Source organism: Mus musculus, chromosome 2, assembly GCF_000001635.26.
Source record: "Mus musculus strain C57BL/6J chromosome 2, GRCm38.p6 C57BL/6J".
Taxonomy (NCBI): domain Eukaryota; kingdom Metazoa; phylum Chordata; class Mammalia; order Rodentia; family Muridae; genus Mus; species Mus musculus.
Genome location: NC_000068.7, coordinates 145568406 through 145586934, shown reverse-complemented (window position 1 = coordinate 145586934; position 18529 = coordinate 145568406). Strand labels below are relative to the sequence as shown.

Here is an 18529-nt window from a genome sequence, read left to right as displayed (position 1 = left end):
TCTAGCTATCATCCTTTATTCCCTCTTGGCCAGAAGGAGAGCTAAATTAAATGGCAGTATAATTGGAGCTAGGGAATGAAGAGAGATCAGTTAATTTCCAGTGAAGAATGGAATTAAGAAGAAGAGGTGACTGGCTACAGAGAAGGCCATCTGGAAGGTCAAGGACAATGCTCACCATGGCCATCAAGATTGCTTTTCTATCACACGAGGAACAGGACAAGACCATTTCCAGAGTATGTAAGATTATTTGCCATGGTGAATAGCTTGAATTGTTAACTCAACACAACTTAGAATCACTTGGAAAGGATCTTGATAAAGAACCGTCTACATTGGGTAGGCTTCTGGGCCTGTCTGTGGGGACTGTCTTAAGTTAACTGGTATGGGAAGACAAAGCCCACTGTGAGTGACAACATCTCCTAGGCAAAGAGTTTTGAATTGTGTAGGGGTAGAGGAATTGAGCTGAGCACAAGCAAGCAAGGGGTTATCTATGCATTCATTTCTCTCTGCACTTGACTTTGGATATGACACAACTTCTGACTTAAAACTCCTCCACTGACTTCTTCCCAACGATGGACGTGTTAGCCAAATAAAATCTTTACTTTCCCTATACTGCTTTGTTATCAGTGTTATTCTTCTTCACAAGGCTCCCAGAAAGTACCTTCCAAGGGTCACGTGGTGTTTAAAAACTTGGTGTTTAGGCTGGCATTATTAGAAGGCTAGTGAAATCTTTATGGAGTGGGATCAAAGATGTCTTTAGGACAGTGGGGCTTCTCTTTGAAGGTGACAGTGGGATATCTCTTTGTTCCTCTTCTTTTTCTTGTCTGGCTTATGAGGTGACCACTTTGTCCCACCATATACATTGGTCATAATGGACCCAAAGCAACAGGGTTATTTGAGTTTAAAGTTCGGCTTCTGGGTCCATGAGCTAAACAAACCTTTCTCTTTATGATTGCCTATTCTGTCATGGCAACTACAAGGTGACTAAGACAGTCACTGGTCATCTCTGGCAAATGTGTGTCAGCTTAGCTATTTTCTCACCTCCATTCAAGGGGCTCTGCAAAGAGCTCCCCCAGTGATAGGAATGCAAACATTAGCTTGAACTAGCTTCTTTGCTGTGCCTGCACAGAGAGTGGCCCGAGGACTGTGTCAACTGGGATCAAGGGCTTCCTTGGTCTATCATCTACAGACAGACTGTACTTTGAATTGGATTTCTGTAGCAGCCCAAGTTATGGGGGAGCTATTCCACAGACCTTTCCATCTCCCACGGAGGCTCTGTCCTCTTCATGTTCCCAGTTCCTGACTACAACTGAGATGAAGGGTAAAAATAAAGTATTTCCTTTTGGGCAGCTGTTAGCCTGATGATGTGATGGATCATTTGCATTTATGTAAATTTCATGATTATGTAAATCACAGCAACATTCTAATGCAAGAAACTTGACAGACTGGATGGAATTTTGGAAAAAGGGCAGGACCGTGAGGCCAGCTATGCCCATGGACCAAGTGCTCCCGGGAGTCAGGGTGTGGAGAGGCCAGGGAAGGTTGTGTTGATCTGTGGACAGCTGTGGCATATGTGAGCAGACACACAATGGGGCACTGCAAAGAGCACAGAATATTCTTAGAACTTAATAGTGGCATCTCTCTTGCGTTCAGGTGCTGTCTAGCTTTTCTATGGCCCAACATTTCAATATAGAAGGTGTATGAGGCTAATGGGATTCTCTATTCCTAAGGGGAGGCCATTGAGAAGAACATACTGCGTGGTTTTGAAAGAATGATTGGTTTAGACAATAATATATCATTATTGTCTTTCTTCTTTAAACGGACTAATCATAAAACAGTACAGAGGAAAATTTAGATGGAGCCTAAGTACCAAAGCGAAATGATTTTGGGTCTATAATTAACTGTCTTTATGTTGGGGGATTGTGTGTGGAATGCATGTTCCTGCTTCCCATATTTTTGCTTTTTCCCATGTCTGTGCCCCATCTTCAACTGCTGCATTTCAACGGCTTTAGATTCTAAGCAATACATGAAGCCATTAGCATTTTCCTGGCTGGACTCATCACCCCCTGTTCCTTTGCACCAAGCAGTATCTCTGGAGGATCTGTCTTGGCTTCTCTCTGGATCTCTCGGCCTCCTGGTTTGTCCTTGGGGCTTGGTTGTGTGAGTCTTAAGGGGTTCTTGATGAGAGGATATATAGGAATGACATCTGGTCTCACTTAATCCAGACTTGCCCTGTGAGTGAATGGGCTTTCCTTGTACAACCTCGGGGTGGGGGGTGGGGGTCAGCAGTTACTCTTGCCAAACATTTCAGAACTTAAAAAAAAAAGCTAGCTAAATTAAATTGTTTGGGAAGCTTGGTGATTATTTTGTGGGCCGTGGAAAGAGCTTTTTAACAGAGGTATTTTAAGTGGCCATGGCACATCCCGGTAGGAAGGTTCATATTACTTAAGGAAAATGGGCAGAAAATTGTTTTATTACTATAGCTGGGTTCACAAAATAGAGGACTAAGAGAAAAAAAAGTCCTGACAAAAAGCTCCAGAGAGTTTGTGAGTTTCAGTCTAAGGCTGGGGTGTGGGGTAGACATAAGGGTGCTGTAGAAGCCACGCTGCTTGCTAACTTCTGCCCTGCTGGACTGAGCATGTATCTTTCCTCACCTGGTCTCATGAGAGAATGATCCCAGATGGCAGGGTTAGGGGGATGGCTCAGGGGTAATGAACTTGCTGCTTGAGCGTAAGGACCTGGGTTCAGATCCTCAGCACCCAAGTAAAAGCTAGAGGGGGTAGCACATGTTTGTGGCTAGAGCCAAGTAAATCCTGAGCTCCCTGACCAGCCAGTCTAGTCAAGACAGGAAACACCCTGTTCAGTGAGAGAACCTGTCTCAAAAAATAAGAGAAAACTGATTGAGGAAGGCATCCCAATAACAGACTTTTGTGTATACACACACACACACACACACACACACATACACTTACACACGTATACACATAAATAAACACAAACACACACACATATGGAATACATACACACACACACACTCATACGCACAGACAGACAGATATGATGAGAATATCACCTATGTTCACTAACAGAAGTTAGAATTGTAGACAAACTAAGGTTGTACAAATTATGATCTTGTTTTTTCAGAATTTCAGAACTGACTATGAAAACACCCATGGCTATGGCAGAGAGCAGCAGTACCCCAAATGATTTCCGTCCACAGTTACAAGTTACACTTTTCAAAATCCAGGGCCTGTGGTGAACGATGATGTAGACTGCAATGCCATTTCCTGGGTTCCACTCCAGAACCCAAAGAATGGAAATCTGGAGCTTCCGCATTTTAGATAAGATAAGAGTGCCAATTATTTCAGATGTTCACCAAAAATGGGGAATATCACTTGCAATAAAGCAATATTCAGCCCAGAAGATTCCCATCTTATCTGTTTCACTTCTTAACGATAGTCAAATGCAATTTCCCTAGAAGTCACACAAAAACCCCACTTTGACAATCCATCTGTAAATATACAGCCTAAGTCTCCAGCTGATGGCAAAGAGTAATTTGATGCTGCAGTTTGTCACTTGCTGAAGGAAACCCAGGGCTGCCCCAGCAGTCAGCATGTTCAGCTGTCTCAGCTTTGTGATTTATGTGCCGCAGCTCCAGGGCAGATGGTTGCTTGGCCCAAAGACCAAGTTCAGGAGGGTGTGTCACCTGTGACTCAGAGAAGCCAAGAATCTTCATTTCTTCACACACCATTAGCAGCAATTACACCTGCTTTATCTTGGACAGGTCTGGATAAGTTCGACTGAAGACAAATTCTTCCACACACTGTCCTGGAGACATCTACGCTGAAAGCTGACACTAGCAAGACTGCTCTAAGGAGTGGGTCTGGCCCAGCCTGTGCCTTGGGAGACCTCTACTGTCTCTGTTTCATGTCATTGGCCTGTGTTTGTGAGCCTAGTCATCTCTCTGAACTTCAGCACGATGGACAGTTGCATTTGTTTATGGTTGGCATCTCCCATTTGTATATGTGTCTTCAAAAAACAATGATATAGTTTTCTAAAGGCATGAGAAAATACCCTCAAAAAGGCAGAATAGTGGAGTACACATGGGCAATGTGTGTGGGTTCCCTACGGGACAAAGCTGACCAGAAGCCGTGTTTGCAAAGTCTGGGGTGGCATTAAAAGAGTCTTCTTGGCTTGAAAGTGACTAGTCCTTTCCTAAAGAAAAACAGCTGAGAATAAGCGTGGAGTTCATGTGTGTCCTGAAGTCTATTGCTGTGACTCTAATGGTGAACACAATTGCTCCTGATGTGGGTCTGGCTTCTGCCAGAACTTCCTGTTTTAGCTCTAGAGTTCAGAGGACACACGAGAATATATGTAGCTTAATTTCAAGGACAGACCTTATGATAGTCTCCAAGCCCAAACAACCTACAGGAATGCGCTTTGAGAAGCGGGTTCTAGTTCAGATACATAGATAAGAGTTCTAGTTCAGATACAAAGATAAGAAAATGAAGACCCAGAGAGGGATTTCTCTAAGGACAATGACTCTAGTAAGAAGATATAACAGTCATGGTCTTCTGGACACTCAGAACCAATAGATATATACACATCATACGTGCATATTATATTAATTATGAAGTATTGGCTCACATCTGCCATCTAAAAGCTGATAGTATAATTGTGGAGCAAGCCCAAAGACATGATAAGCAAGGAGTCGATGGGCCATTTTCCTTTTTGAGATCGAAGGCCCAAGAGCCGAGAGCACTAATGTCACTAATGCACTAAGGGCGTAGGAAGATGATGACTCTGCTGGAGCCGGAAGAGTGAGTTCACTATCCTCTGCCACGTTCTGTTTAGGTGCTTGAGGGGTTGGCTGACACCCACTCACTTTGGTGAGAGCGCTCTTCTGTTTTAATTCTATTGGTGTAAATATTCTGTCTGGACAGAGTCTATTATGGCTTGAACCTGAAATATCCTACATGCTTTGATTATTTGTTCTCTATATGGTTCAGGAAGTCAGGCAAAGCTGGTGGAAATATGACACCAGGGCCAGGCCTTGGAGGGTAACAGCCTGGCCACTTGCTCCAGTCTCATTCTCTGTGTCCGAACTCATCATGATGTTGACATCTGCTTCCACCTCCATGGTCATCCCTCCTTCCTCACCATGCTGCCCTGAAAACCTCTGAAACTTTGAGCCAAAACAAATCTTTCCTCTTTTAAGTTGTGTCAGTCAGGTGTTGTGACAATGACACAGAAATAACCAGTACACAGAAACACCCAGAAATAATGTACCACTGACTACTCCAGCCAAGTTGACATAAAGAATGAACTGTCATTGGAGGAGACTGGCATTAGGAGTCATATCTCCTGATTCTTATTTGTTTCCCCTATTTGTAACTACCTACACTTCCCTGGTTCTGCTCGCCGAGCCAAGGAGTTTGGTTATTTCTGGTTGGGGAAACAAGGGAAGAACATTCTAGGGGTTTCTTGGTGGAGACTTGAATGGCTCTGAGGATTTACCTGGGATAGAAAGGGGAGTGTAGTACCTGACAGAAGTCCTTCCATGTTGTAACCTGACTCACCAAAGACCGCAACACAGCTGATATATCCATTTAGATTAGGACTGAAGCCCCAAGTGAAGTGGGGACATTTTTATGAGGTAGAATCTACAGGAAAATTAGGTCAAAAGAGTCTAGGGGGGGTGGAGGAAAAGGGTGACTTAAGGTCGTGTCCAGGCCAGGTAGTCAGGATAGAAAGAAAAACTATCTCCGCACAGAGACATGAACTTGCTCATTAGTCACTATGTCCTTGGGTGAAACGCCACGCTGATGAGCCCTACACTGTTTTGTGTGGTATCCAGGCAAGACAGAACTAAAATGGTAAAAGCAACTTACCACAATGAGTGCGACCACAGACAGCGTGTAGTAGATGGAGTCCCTCAGCAGGCACCAGGAGGAAAGAGCCACCACCTAAAGGACAAGGGGGACAAATAGGACACAGACTGTCAGACTGCTCAAACAAGACAGTGTGATGCTTGCCAGCACTTGTCCTGCATGGAGACCCAGACAGAAGAGAAAGGCTGCCTTTCCCCTTTTGACTTCAGTAGAGTCATCTGCATCCATTGGCCAGCAATAAACCAGAGACAGAGACTCATGTATATCTGCTGCCTGGCCCTGATCCATCTGCCTATCAGCTGGGATCTATGGAAAGGTTTTAGATGTATTAGACTGGATCTTCTTGAAGCAGACACAGCAGGTGGACTGGCAGGAAATGACTAGTTACAAAAAATGGGCAGGCTCAAGGGTCTTGTACCACGGTGATTGAGGTCTGACCTCTGGAAAGAAGAGAAGGAAAGCTGGGGTCTCAGGCTGATGAGTGGTTCTGGAACTGTGTGGCCAAGGACAAGGTGGGGCCCCAGACAAAGATGCTCACTACAGGAGTCTTACATCTTTTATGAAAGGAATGACAGGTTTGAACTTCCACTTTAGTCAACACAGGATGAGCACCTGGACTGGGTAGCTGCTACCCTTCCAAAGGCAGATAGGCCCCTGTAGACAGACCCTCTAGCGTCTCTTGTCTCATATCTACCATGTGACTAGACCTGTCCTGTTAGTAATTGACCAAACTTAATCAGAATTAAAACATAAATGGGTCTGCCTAGCAATTTGGAAAGAATATTACACTAGCATTTGGTCCGTGCCACCTTAAAAAATGTTGGCATTGCTGAGACTGGGGGAGGAGGACACTGCTAAGCCAGGGCTACAGAAGGAGGAGGAGTCTTGTTGAAATGACAGCTGGAAAGCCAGCACTGAACATCACAGGCAGGTGTGGGCAAGCCGTGTTTTCCCCTGTAAATCCTCCAAAGTGTCTTTTTAGGGGATACCTAGCTCTACCTTGGCAGACTTGTACAGAGAAATATGGAAAAGCCCACAGAACCATGGCAGCAGGTGGGTAGAGTCTCCCCTTCTCTGGCAGAGTGTCACTTAAGTCATGGTCACAGGACATTTGTTTGGCTGCTTTTACTCTTGGACTAGTAAGCAAAAACAGACACCACCAATGTGAACACTCCCAGGTAGGCCAGTGACAGGCCCGTGATACCCCAGCACACCCGAAAAAGGGATCCCTAAAGGGAGGTGCTCTCTCATACCTCTGCTGACCCTGACTGCTTGGGTCAGAGACAAAGACCAGGCAAAATCAAGTGAGGGAAGGAAGGCCTTTTATATTCAAGCGATACAGAAGCCAGGGCAGCCTCTTCCCATGAGTTCACTCTTGCACTTAGTATACTGACATGTAGCTATTTCTATAGATAATTTTCCTCATTAGGTTTTGTGTTGGCTGATCTAAGTTAATGATGACAGCGTTGTCCAGAAGAGACTCACTCCGTGGCAATTGCTGCGGAACAATTCCCGAGTTTTCGTTACTCTTTCATCATTTTCCCTGAGACCGTGGCTTCTTAAAAGCTCTGCTCATCACTCAGCATGGACAGAATAGGATAAATTGAACTAAACTGTTCATTTGTCAGGGGGTTGCCAAAGGTCTTGGGTATTTATTCAGTTTATTATAATCGGGCAAACGAATTTACAGCTTGAGACAAATGTAAGTTGTGAACCTCTCTTAGTGAACTGCTTGGGCTTTGCCTCAGCCTCTGCTCTTTCTTATTATACTGTGACCATCTGACAATACAGATATTTTTTAAAACAAGACATAAACCCACAAATTAAAAAAAAAAAGACTAGAGATGAGCGGAGCAATACAACTTTGGAATCTGGGAAGCAGAGGAATAATTGGTCACTCATCTGGCTTTGTAGAAAATTCAGAAGTCAGGCCGCAGATGGACCTTGAAATAAGACAACTAAGAGACTATTTAAGAATGTCATTCCCAGAATTCCTCCCTCACTTTGACAGGCTTGCCATGGTCTATCCCTCATCTTAGCAAAAACTAAGAGCAGCAGCGCCCAAGCAGCAGCAGCAGCAGCAGCAGCAGCAGCAGCTCAGGAAACAGAGTCACAGAGGGAGGAGGTGACCAAGCACACGGACAACTTCCACAAGTTAAGGACTTCATCTTCAAAGTCAAAAGACCCTCAAGCATGCAACACAACAGTCAATGACAAAACAAAAATATAATCCAAATTCTTCACTTAGCTTAACTCTACAAACACTCGGCCACAAAATTTCACAACAGTCAGCCTAGAACAGACCTTAGAATTGAGACAGAGATAGGTGAAGGAGTAAATTGGGGGGAGGGACAGAGGGAGGAAGAATGGGAGGACTGAAAGGGGGAGGAGGAGGAGGAGGAAGAGGGAGGAGGGCTGGAGAGGGGGAGGAAGACAGAAAAGGAGATAGAGAGGATATGTAGGTAGATGGATACAAATGATCAGAATCAGGTTGACATCTGATTTCTCAACAAAGACACCAGAAACCAGAAGGAAACACATGTCTTCAAAACTAGAAAGAGAAATTATTTTACCTGAAAGTTCGTTTGTGCAACCAACTTATTAGTTAAAAGTGAGAAAAGAATAAGTGTCAAGTTTAGTTCCCTTAAACATTTGTCCCTTTGTTCATGACTAACCAGACATTACTGGAGGGCACACTTCTTCAAAATAAGACATACACAGAGAACACATTACAAAACATCATGAACTTAGCAACTAGACTCTGTAATAATAACTGAAGGATATTTCTAGAATGATGGCAATGGAAAATTATCACAGGAAGATAAAATTAAAAAAAAATGTTTGCTGCAAGTTTAGAAGGTGCTTAGCCAAACTGGAGCAGATCAGAAGACCCCAGAAGGAAAAAAGACAGCATACTGATAATTTGGAACTTATATTAAAAAACAGGTTTAAGAGTTCTAGGAACAGAAGGTAGAAAACTAAGCAAGAGAGCAAAACCAAAAATCAGGGCCATTGTAGCTGAGTGTGGCAGCACACATGTGTGATCCCTGCACCTGGGAAGCTAAGGCTGGAGAACTGTGAGTTTAAAGCCAGTCTGGCTACGAGGTAAGACCCTATCTGGAAAAGAAATGCAAACTCAAGCCAAATAGAAACAAATAAACAGACATCTATAAACTACTAGGAAACCAGAACTGTCCCCAAAAGGTTATAAATCATTATTAATGTATATTATAAGTTGCAAATAAAGAGTGGATGTACAGTTGTAATAAATCAGGCAGATGGTCATACAACCAAACTTAGGATTCAAGTCTTTGTGGATAACACCGGGAGGCTAACGGCTCCTCTCCCATGCTGGAAAGTCAATGCAGAACACTTGCAACTGAAAACCCGGTAGCTGACACCTCAGCATGGCATTTAGAGATTTCATAGCCAATATCAAGAGCAGCCACATTAGTGGGAAATTGGTTCTGATGGGGCTGGAAGATGGCTATTTTCCATACAGAGTCATCAATAACTGGTTCTCTGCTTAAATGCTCTGCATATATGACCTTAATAAAACCGGGAAAGTGTAATATAAATTACCCCCTGCGATGTACTAATGCAGGAAATGAACCGTACACTGAGTCCAGATGTCAAATTTGAGCAGACTCTAATACATTTTTTCTCATTATGAATTGTCTTTAGCATCTGGACTGTGGACAAACTTCAGGCCCAGATTAAGATGTAACATGTTATAAAACCAATTTCCCTGCTACAGAGTGGATGAACTTGGAGCACAGTAAGGAGGAGTCAAACCAGGGAATACTCTTTGTCCTCAAAAGGGAACTGAGAGAAGGTATCTGTCCAAACCTTCCACTGCCGGAGATACGATGAGGCTCCATCAGGGACTCCTGTCCTTTCTCCCTAACTTTCTGATACCACCATTCACTGAAAATGACCATATTTACCTGTCTGTACTACCAAGGGATGGAAATGGCTATTTTATACAATCTGCATACTAACCTAGTATGTTAGGGCTTGTCCTCTTTTTTTTCCTTATTTATTTGTTTATTCACTTTACATCCGATCTGCAGCCCCCTCTCTCCTCTCCTCCCAGTCCCACCCTCCCATCCCCCCTTCTCTTATTCCCCGTTTCCTTCTCCTTAAAGAAGGGAAGTCATCCACCCTGGCACATTATGTCTCATCAGGACTAAGCGTGTCCTGGTGACAAGGTATTCCAGCTAGGGGAAAGGGAGTCAGAGACAGCAACCCCTACGACCCCCACTACTATTCCAATTGTTGGGGGGCCCACATGAAGACCAAGCTGTGCATCTGTTACATATGTATAGGGGGACTAGGTCCAGTCCATGCATGCCCTTTGGTTGGTGGTTCAGTCTCTGTGAATCTCCCTGGTCCCAGGTTAGTTGGCTCTGTAGGTCTTCCTGTGGTGTCCTTGATCCCTCCAGCTCCCTCAATCCTTCCGCCACTCTTCCATGAGACTTCCTAAGCTCTACCTAATGTCTGGCTGTGGCTCTCTGCGTCTGTTTTCATCAACTGCTAGATGAAACCTCTCAGAGGACTGTTGTGCTAGGCTCCTGTCTGCAAGCATAGCAGAGTATCATTACTAGTGTCAGGGGCTGACACTTGGCTTGTTCTCTCTTACCAGCTATTGGAACTTCAAGAGATAAAGAGACTTGACCAATAATGTACTGGTAGAATTAGGGGAGAATTAGGATCTAAACCTAGGAAGTTTGGGTTGTAAGTCCCTGTGCCTGCACACTGTGCTATATAATACCTCACAAGAGGCAAGGTTTAAAAGAAGAGATGCCCCTTTGCCATCGAATTGTCTACCCAGAAAGAGGCTCCACCCCACCCCCATAGCTCTAGGAATCCCTCCCAGCTGGAATTTCATCTTAATATTTCCTTGCTATTTCTGGAGTGCATTTCACACATTCTTGACTGAATATGCAGCTTTGATTCCCTTCTTATAATTCCATTTCATTTCAGAGTGGTATAAATGAGAAAAAAAAAATCACACTTCCCAAACAGAGGAAAACACAATCTTCTCTCTTTTGGGATTCTGGATTCATCAAAGAGGTTAAAAGTAACTGTTTACAGTAAAATTATGCATATGATCATGTATTGTAACCCTATACAAGCATACACACACATATATGTATTTATATATTATAAAATAGAATCTTTGGAAATATAAAATATATGCACACATAATTCAATATACTATGTATGATTGGTTTTTCTTGATGACTAATATGACATGTCAGACAAATTTTTAAAAGATAAATCTTATTTTGTGAATGCTTACCTTTAAAAAAAACTATCAAAGCAGACAAAACACCACAATAGTTGCACAACATAGAGTTGCTATTGTCTCAGAGAAATACTATTTCACACAAACTTCATGGAAAAAAAAGATTAGGAAGAACATAATATGGGTTTTATTCCCAGCTTTTGAGCTGACACAACTTCTACAGCCAATTTTGATTTCAGCAAACACAGCCATACAGTCTGGAGCTAAGGCAGGGCTCTGGGAGTCCCTATAACTGTGTGAAGATACCAGCAGTGATGTCTAGACAGAAGAGGGCCTGGTGTGGCCTTTTCCTCCACCTGGAAGCGTTGGTGCTACCAAATGTCCACTGTTCAGGTTTGCTGTGAGTATTTATCTGCTGTGGGAAAACTAGTGTAATCTAAAGGCTCTCGAGCTTTCTAGACATTTGCTATGCCATGAATTTTCAAAACATATGAGCTTCTGAGCATTATTTTTTCCTTTTTTTAATTTGTATGTGTGTGTGTGTGTGTGGGGGGGTGTGTTCCTCGGTCACTAGACACCTTACTTTTTGAGATAGCATTTCTCACTGAAAGTGAAGCTGAGTAGCTGGACTGACTGCCCAGCAGTGTCCTGCTGTCCCCCTGACTCTGCTTCAGGAGCTTCTGTTCTGCGCATGCGCTGCCCAGCTGCACTTCTCTCCCGGCTTCTGGAGATGCACACTCAGGTTGTCACACTTGTGCAGGAAGTACTTTCCCCATCACGCCATCTCTCCACCCTATGAATTTTGGCTTTACTTATTAATTTTCACAATAGGAACGTAAAGTGAACTCACATCTTAAGAAAACTCATTTTGTGCTCAGTTTACACAAGAAAAACAACTGACAAGTCCACACGCTGCTGCCTGGTGTAAGTTTAAATAAAGAGGCCATCTCAGGATGACGCACTCAGAGAACTGGTCTTCAGAATGCTCTCCCCTGAGCATGCTGGGTGATAAACATGCCTCTAATAATGGCCTGGATCTCAGAGAAGAGACTTTTCTACCTCTTACAACATTATGTGCAGTCGTCTTTGTGATAAATCCAAACCCCTGCTTGCTATTTCAGAGTTCACCTCCCCTCCAGGATGTGCAGTTTGCTCTCCTTCAGCTAGTCTATGGGGCTATTTCCCCGGGATCCTTTGCCCATTCAAGGACCAGGTGTAGGGGCATCCGCCTTCACAGTCAGGCAGAGATTTACCAGCACTTAGTTTGGTGTTTGTTACTTCTAGGTTCTTGATACAAGTTTTCTGAATAAAAGTAGCATCTTTAGGGTACCTTCGTTAAACCACATCTGTTAAATGAAAGAAACAGAAATGCAAGTATTGCATGTGGGGAGATGACTTAGGAAACAGTTTTTTGGGAGATTGGGGAAGTGGGGCAGATAGCAGAAGGAAGAAAGAGAACGTGACGGAAGTGGGCATGTGAGGCTCGGCCCCAGTGGGAGGTAGGCAGAGAAAGAGCTGGGCTACTTATTCTCTCACTCTGTCAGCCATTTGAGGGCTAAACTTCCTAATACCATTTAACCCAGAAGGGCCAAAAATATAGACTTCAGGGCAAGGAAGAGCCCTCAGGAAAAGAAATGAAGGTTTACAGTCAGAGATCAGGTGAGGGTAGTTGGACTGGTCATGGGAGGAACACTGACTGTGTCTCCTCTAACTGGAAATGTGAATTCACACAAGAATTCAATGAACACACACACAACAACTTCTTTGTAATCAAGAGCAAGTAAGTCTTTTATGGGAGGAGTTAACTGCTCCAGAGTCAGGCTGGATGGGGAAAGAGGTTGGAGGTATCTGTAGTAACTGTAATGCATCCTGAAAGCATCCCCATCGCCATGGCTGGCTGACTGTCATGGGTACTGCTGAGGGACTCTCATTTGCTGTCTTCTTCATAATGAGATGAAATGTTAGACATGGGTGGTTGGTAGAAACAAGGATGTCTTTTTTTTTTCCTCATCAAAGTTCATCAAAGGGTAGACCCCCCTTGTCTACCTTTTGGAGATGGAAGCCTTGAGGTTGTCTCCATAGTCGTCAGTGTTTGGTGATTTAATTGTCCCTCCACTAAAATGGGGGTGGGGCTAGAGATAATGAGGCTCTTGGTCCATTCTCACTATACTGATAGGAACGCAGGTAGGAGAAGTTGAAATGAACTAAGGGAAAATCCATTGTTTTGGGGCTGTTGTTAGCAGTCATCCCTCAGGCTACTGTAGCACCATCAGAAGCTGCATCTTACTGGCATGGTCAGACAATGTATAAGCACTTACAGTGTCTGCTAGAGGATAGTGGGCTCCTGAGTCTGAGCTACAGACGGAAATGAAAAACACAGAGACTAAGGAGATATGGAGGGAACCACAGCCCTCCAGTCTTTTTCCTGAGCAGTAGGGTCTGGCCATGATACTGGGCAAAGAAAGCTAACGAGGATCTTCAAGTTGGAGAATGACTCTTGGTCTGTGTGTGTATGTATGTGAAGAATACCACTACAAATGAGAGGTTTTGCTTGTATAGTTTTTTTTTTTTACTTCACCTATTATAAGTACCAGTCCTGTTTGGGAGGCATCCCTCTTTACTGTGTATAGAAAGAACCAAGTAAGAAAATTACTGCTCCTTTATAAGCCCCCTTCACTGAAAAGAGAAGAGAAAAGAAAATCCAGACTAGAACTTATTTTAAAATGGACACCCTACAAGTTAGCACCAGATATATTTTACAGGGCAAATGTATTCTCACTTAAATAATATATTCTCATTTACATAACATAATAGGACAGTCTCAAATAGTCTTAAATTTGAGGGATCATTTTGTGACTCTGATCTGTAACAGGTCATCAGAGGGCTTGGTCTCCAAGATGGCATGGAGCTCGTATGCATTTGAAGTGGAGTAAAATGGAGCATTCATCTATATCGCCTGACCTCAGGAATCATCCGGCTAGACCGTACACAGGATGCGAGTTTAGGCTCCTAGAAATAGGGTCTTCCCTCAAACGACACACACTCTTACATTAGCAGTCATTGTCTAATACATTATCAGATTAGAGGAGGGGACTTTCTCTGGTACAGAGGGTGGATAAAGGAGACATGGGGGACTGAAGGTCCTTTTACCTCTACTTGTTCTGAAAAATAATAGCCTAGAACAAATGAGACAGAGAAAAGAAAAGGGAAACAGCTATTGTTTTCAGAATTGCAAGCTTGGATATGGATTTGAATTTGGACTTGGAAGTTTCCATTTCACATCTGGAAAAATCCAAGGTTCTCTGATTTCATCATTTAAAGTGCACCACAAGTGGGATTTGTGTATATTTACCACAGTGTTTGTAAAAGGATGGGCTTGTTGCCATATTAAATGGTCATCTGACTTCGAATGGAGCCTGTGTTTAAGGAATAAATGTGGTTGATCCCAATGCTCAACTCAAGCTCGTCTGGATATTCAGTGGGAGCTCCAGGTGGGAGGGAGGCATCTATCTATCCATCCTCCCTGGGGTGAGGACTCAGGCTGTGTTCCTCAGAGGTGTATGGTGATATTTTTATACCAAACAATACCAGTTGCTATGCCTGTGGCTCATCTGGCTCCAGTTGAATTGCAGCCAATCTATTTTAAGTAAATTTTGTGACTCGGTGGGGAGACAGGTGATGCTCATGAATCAATCCAGCAGCCAGGGAGAAGTGAACCCAAGGACATTTTATAATGTGTGCTTGGAAGACATTACCCCTCACACCAAACCAATTGAGAATTCAAACACATCGGTGTGTCAGTAACATTCAGGCTTGATCTGTATTAAATAATTGGGCAGAAAGTTGAGGGAACTGGGTGACTAATGCAACCAATAAATATATCATCTACAAAATACCCCAAATAAAACCCAAACCTAAAACCAAAACAACAAGCAACAACAAGCCAAAACCCAAACCAAAAGTGTCTCTCCAAAGAGCTGAATGCTTTTTAAACAATAACACACAGAGGCATTGGATTATCTAACTGATGACCATGTTCCAGTTTACAAATGAAGGCTGTACAGGCAGAGAGTAGCTAGCATCTCAGCTTTCCACAGGACTAGAACTGCAATCAAACTGCAGGCAGACCGTCCAGTGGCTTTTATTATAATTACATTGTGCCAAGAGAAAAAGGATGAGATCCAAATGCAGTGTTTTTCTCCCCTCCCTCTTTATCATTTTTCAAAGCATGTGGCTGCAAGACGTGAGATTCTCCTCACTATTTATCATTATATTGCTACATGACCAGTAGTACACAAATTGTTTATTTCTGGATCACTTCAATTTTCCATCTGGAGGGGTAATATTCACCTGTAATAGATCCATAGCAATGTGTAAGAACCCACAGAAAAGTAGATGAGATGTTCCTAAGTTGTGGAAAGAAAGAAATCTTGTATGTGAATATATTAGGGGCAAAGAACGTTTGCAAACAGAGATCTTAATTCTAGTTCCCTGTGGGTCCATGTTCTACCCCGCTGCTGGGCAGGGCCAGCCACTAGGGAGGAGAAATGCTGGGAGTTTGTGCTTGTCCCACGCTGCCCGGTGCTGGGATTTAGGGAAGTGCAGAGACACCGCTGGGGGGTGGGGGTGGGGGTGGGAAAATGCAATCTAAGATGGGGGAAGCTGAAGTTGGGGTTCTTGACTCCCAGGCACCCCATCGTCCCTGGGGTGCCACAGAGGGGTCAGGAATGAAGGATTGAGGATTCACCCACCTGTGATGAAGAGTTGGGAGTGGAGGGGGTGCGAAGGCTGAGGACTGCGTCCAGCCTGGGGAAACAGGGTGTGTGTGTGTGTGTGTGTGTGTGTGTGTGTGTGTGTGTGTGTGTGTGTAGCTCTGGCTTAGCTCATTGGTAAAGGTAGCAGTGGTTGTCTGGAAGCACAGATGGGCCTTCTACAGAGAGGTAGACAGCGGCTCTGCAGATGAAGGCCTTCCCCACACTCCTCACCGCAGTTCTTGATGAAAGAGACAGACAGTCCATGGTTCTAAACTGTTTATTGATTGTTCATTGTGGAAAATGGATGCATACTAACTTCTCAGGGTGGACCAGAGATTACATACCTTTTGCAGGGAGGATTGTCTGGGAAGTGGAGCTTACTGGCTAAACCATCAGGGCCTCTAGGTACCTCATTAGTGTGGAAAAACTGTCCACAGGTCATGTTTGCTTACGTGGGAAGTGTGGCATGTGTTCCAGGCCAGAAATCTGGTAGGAAGCTGGGAGGTGCCTACCATCTCAGGTGTGTCCCCACCGAGTTTCTGGGGACTCCGACCTGTTCTCCGATTCAAGCTTCCTGAAGGCATGGTTTACCGTCCCACAATTCCCTATCTCATTTCCAGAAAATATGACCTCTCTGAATGATGCGAGGCCTTTGGTGATCTGGTATATTAGGCTGTTTCCAGAGATCACACTCTTCCCTGTACTGTAATGGTTAACATTAAATATTGCTTCTTAGGGGCTGTAGCAATGACTCAGCAGTTAAGAGAACTGACTGGCCTTCCAGAAGACCTGGGTTCCATTCTGAGCACTCACATAGTCAGCCACAGCTGTCTGTAACTCCAATTCCAGGGTATCCAATACCCAATTCTGGTGGCCTCTATAGGTACTGCACACATGTGACACAAAGACATGCATGCAGGCAAAACATACACAAAATAAAAATAAATAAATCCTTAAAAAAATATCCCTGCTTTTTATATGCCAATCGCTGTCATGTTCTTTTTCCCCTCGATTTTTTATTTTAACATTGTCATTTAAGGATGACTAGGCTGCCACTTGAGGTTCATGCTGAACCAGGTCTGTATACCTGCAACCCACATGGTCTGTCCCTTGCTGGTAAGTACACATTTTACTACATCGTAGAAATCATTTGTATCTGTAAGATAACAGCAACTTCTATGTCCACTGAAGTCTTCTGAGACAAGATGAGGAAGGCCTTTTAGTTGAGCCTCAGAGGACCTTGGTCACAAGACAAGACGTTTCAAACAAGGTAGAAGAATAAAGCTAGAACAATTAAATGCATTTGCCTTCAGAAAAAGCACCTTTAAGAATATATAAATTATCTCTAATCCTAGAAACAAAATGAACAGAGGCAGATGGATCTCTATGAATCTGAGGCCAGCCTTGTGTACATAGTGAGTGCCAGGAAAGGCCAGGGCTATGCAGAGAGACTCTTAGGAACCAAACCAAAGCAAAGCCAAACAGGTCACTCAGCCTGGGAGAGGCAGGGCTAGCTCTCCAGCTCTCATGACCTCAGGGGTAGCTCTCCTACAGGCAGAAAAGGACAAGGAGGAGGGGAATATGTAGATCTTATATAATATTAATTTCAAAAATAAATTCTGATTTCAAAAATATGTGTGATTATGATTAGGAAAAAAAAAAAACCCTCAAGTGGCTGGAGAGAAGACTCAGTTTCTAAAAGCATGCACTGCTCTCCCAGAGGATCAGAGTTCAGGTCTCTCAGACCCTGCTCTCACATGCACATACCCCCTGCCCCCAAGAAACACTAATCCGCTAGTCCTGGAGTTATGCACATACGTAAACAACTCTAACAAGAGCAAACAATAGTCTTCTTGCTCCAACACATCTTGCTCACCATTGGGTAACCACTCAGCATCAGTTACTTAAGGTGTCACCAAACTAACCGTAAATACCTTGCTCTTTTCTTTTTATCTGGTTTTCTCATTGAGGAAGACAAGGCAGCAACAGACAGTGTCAGCAGGACTGAGGCATGATGGCAGTCTCAGGGAAACACAAGGGCCCAGGGCCAGTATCTGCAGCACAAAGTAAATGTCGCAGGTAGCATTTACGAGTTGTCTGGCCTTGGGAAAGCTATCATTTAATGTCTTGGTATCCCATTTTCATCATCTACAAAAGGGGAATAATGACATTAATAGGCTCCCCATCACAGGCTCTACTGAGGATCAAGTGCAATGACATCTAATAGCTTCAGAACACTTCCCAGCATGCCATGTCTAAGCAAGGATATAGACATAACCATATAGTCATATCCATTGTCTCTACTTCTTCCATCTTCCTTCCTTGGACATTTAAAATTTATTTCCTAAGGGTCATTTTGAGGATTTTATTCTTATATTAAAAATTAAATTGACACATTTAAAACTAAATGGTATTTGGGGTTCTATAGTGAAATACACCCAGTTCTTAATTAACCTCTCCAGTGGCCCAGAACTATATATACACTTGTAATTATTTTCATTTTGAGATCTTTTAGTTCTAGTTTATATAATGTCAAATCAAAAGCTCTTAAAAACTCCTGACTTAGCCCCTTCAGAGATCCGTTGAGTTGTGCCATGAGAAATAAAGACTTGGGCAAGTTATATCATTCCACATTC

At 43.4% G+C, this 18529-nt stretch overlaps 1 protein-coding gene across 2 annotated transcripts in view; it reads right to left on the bottom strand.

Moving 5' to 3' along the window:
* Slc24a3 (solute carrier family 24 (sodium/potassium/calcium exchanger), member 3) overlaps positions 1-18529 on the bottom strand; it is a 474392-nt gene that overhangs the window by 55232 nt on the left and 400631 nt on the right. For both annotated transcript variants that reach the window (NM_001356497.1, NM_053195.3), the window contains exon 7: positions 5889-5963. In NM_001356497.1, the coding sequence (NP_001343426.1) occupies positions 5889-5963 (75 nt within the window). The remainder of the gene's footprint in view (positions 1-5888; positions 5964-18529) is intronic.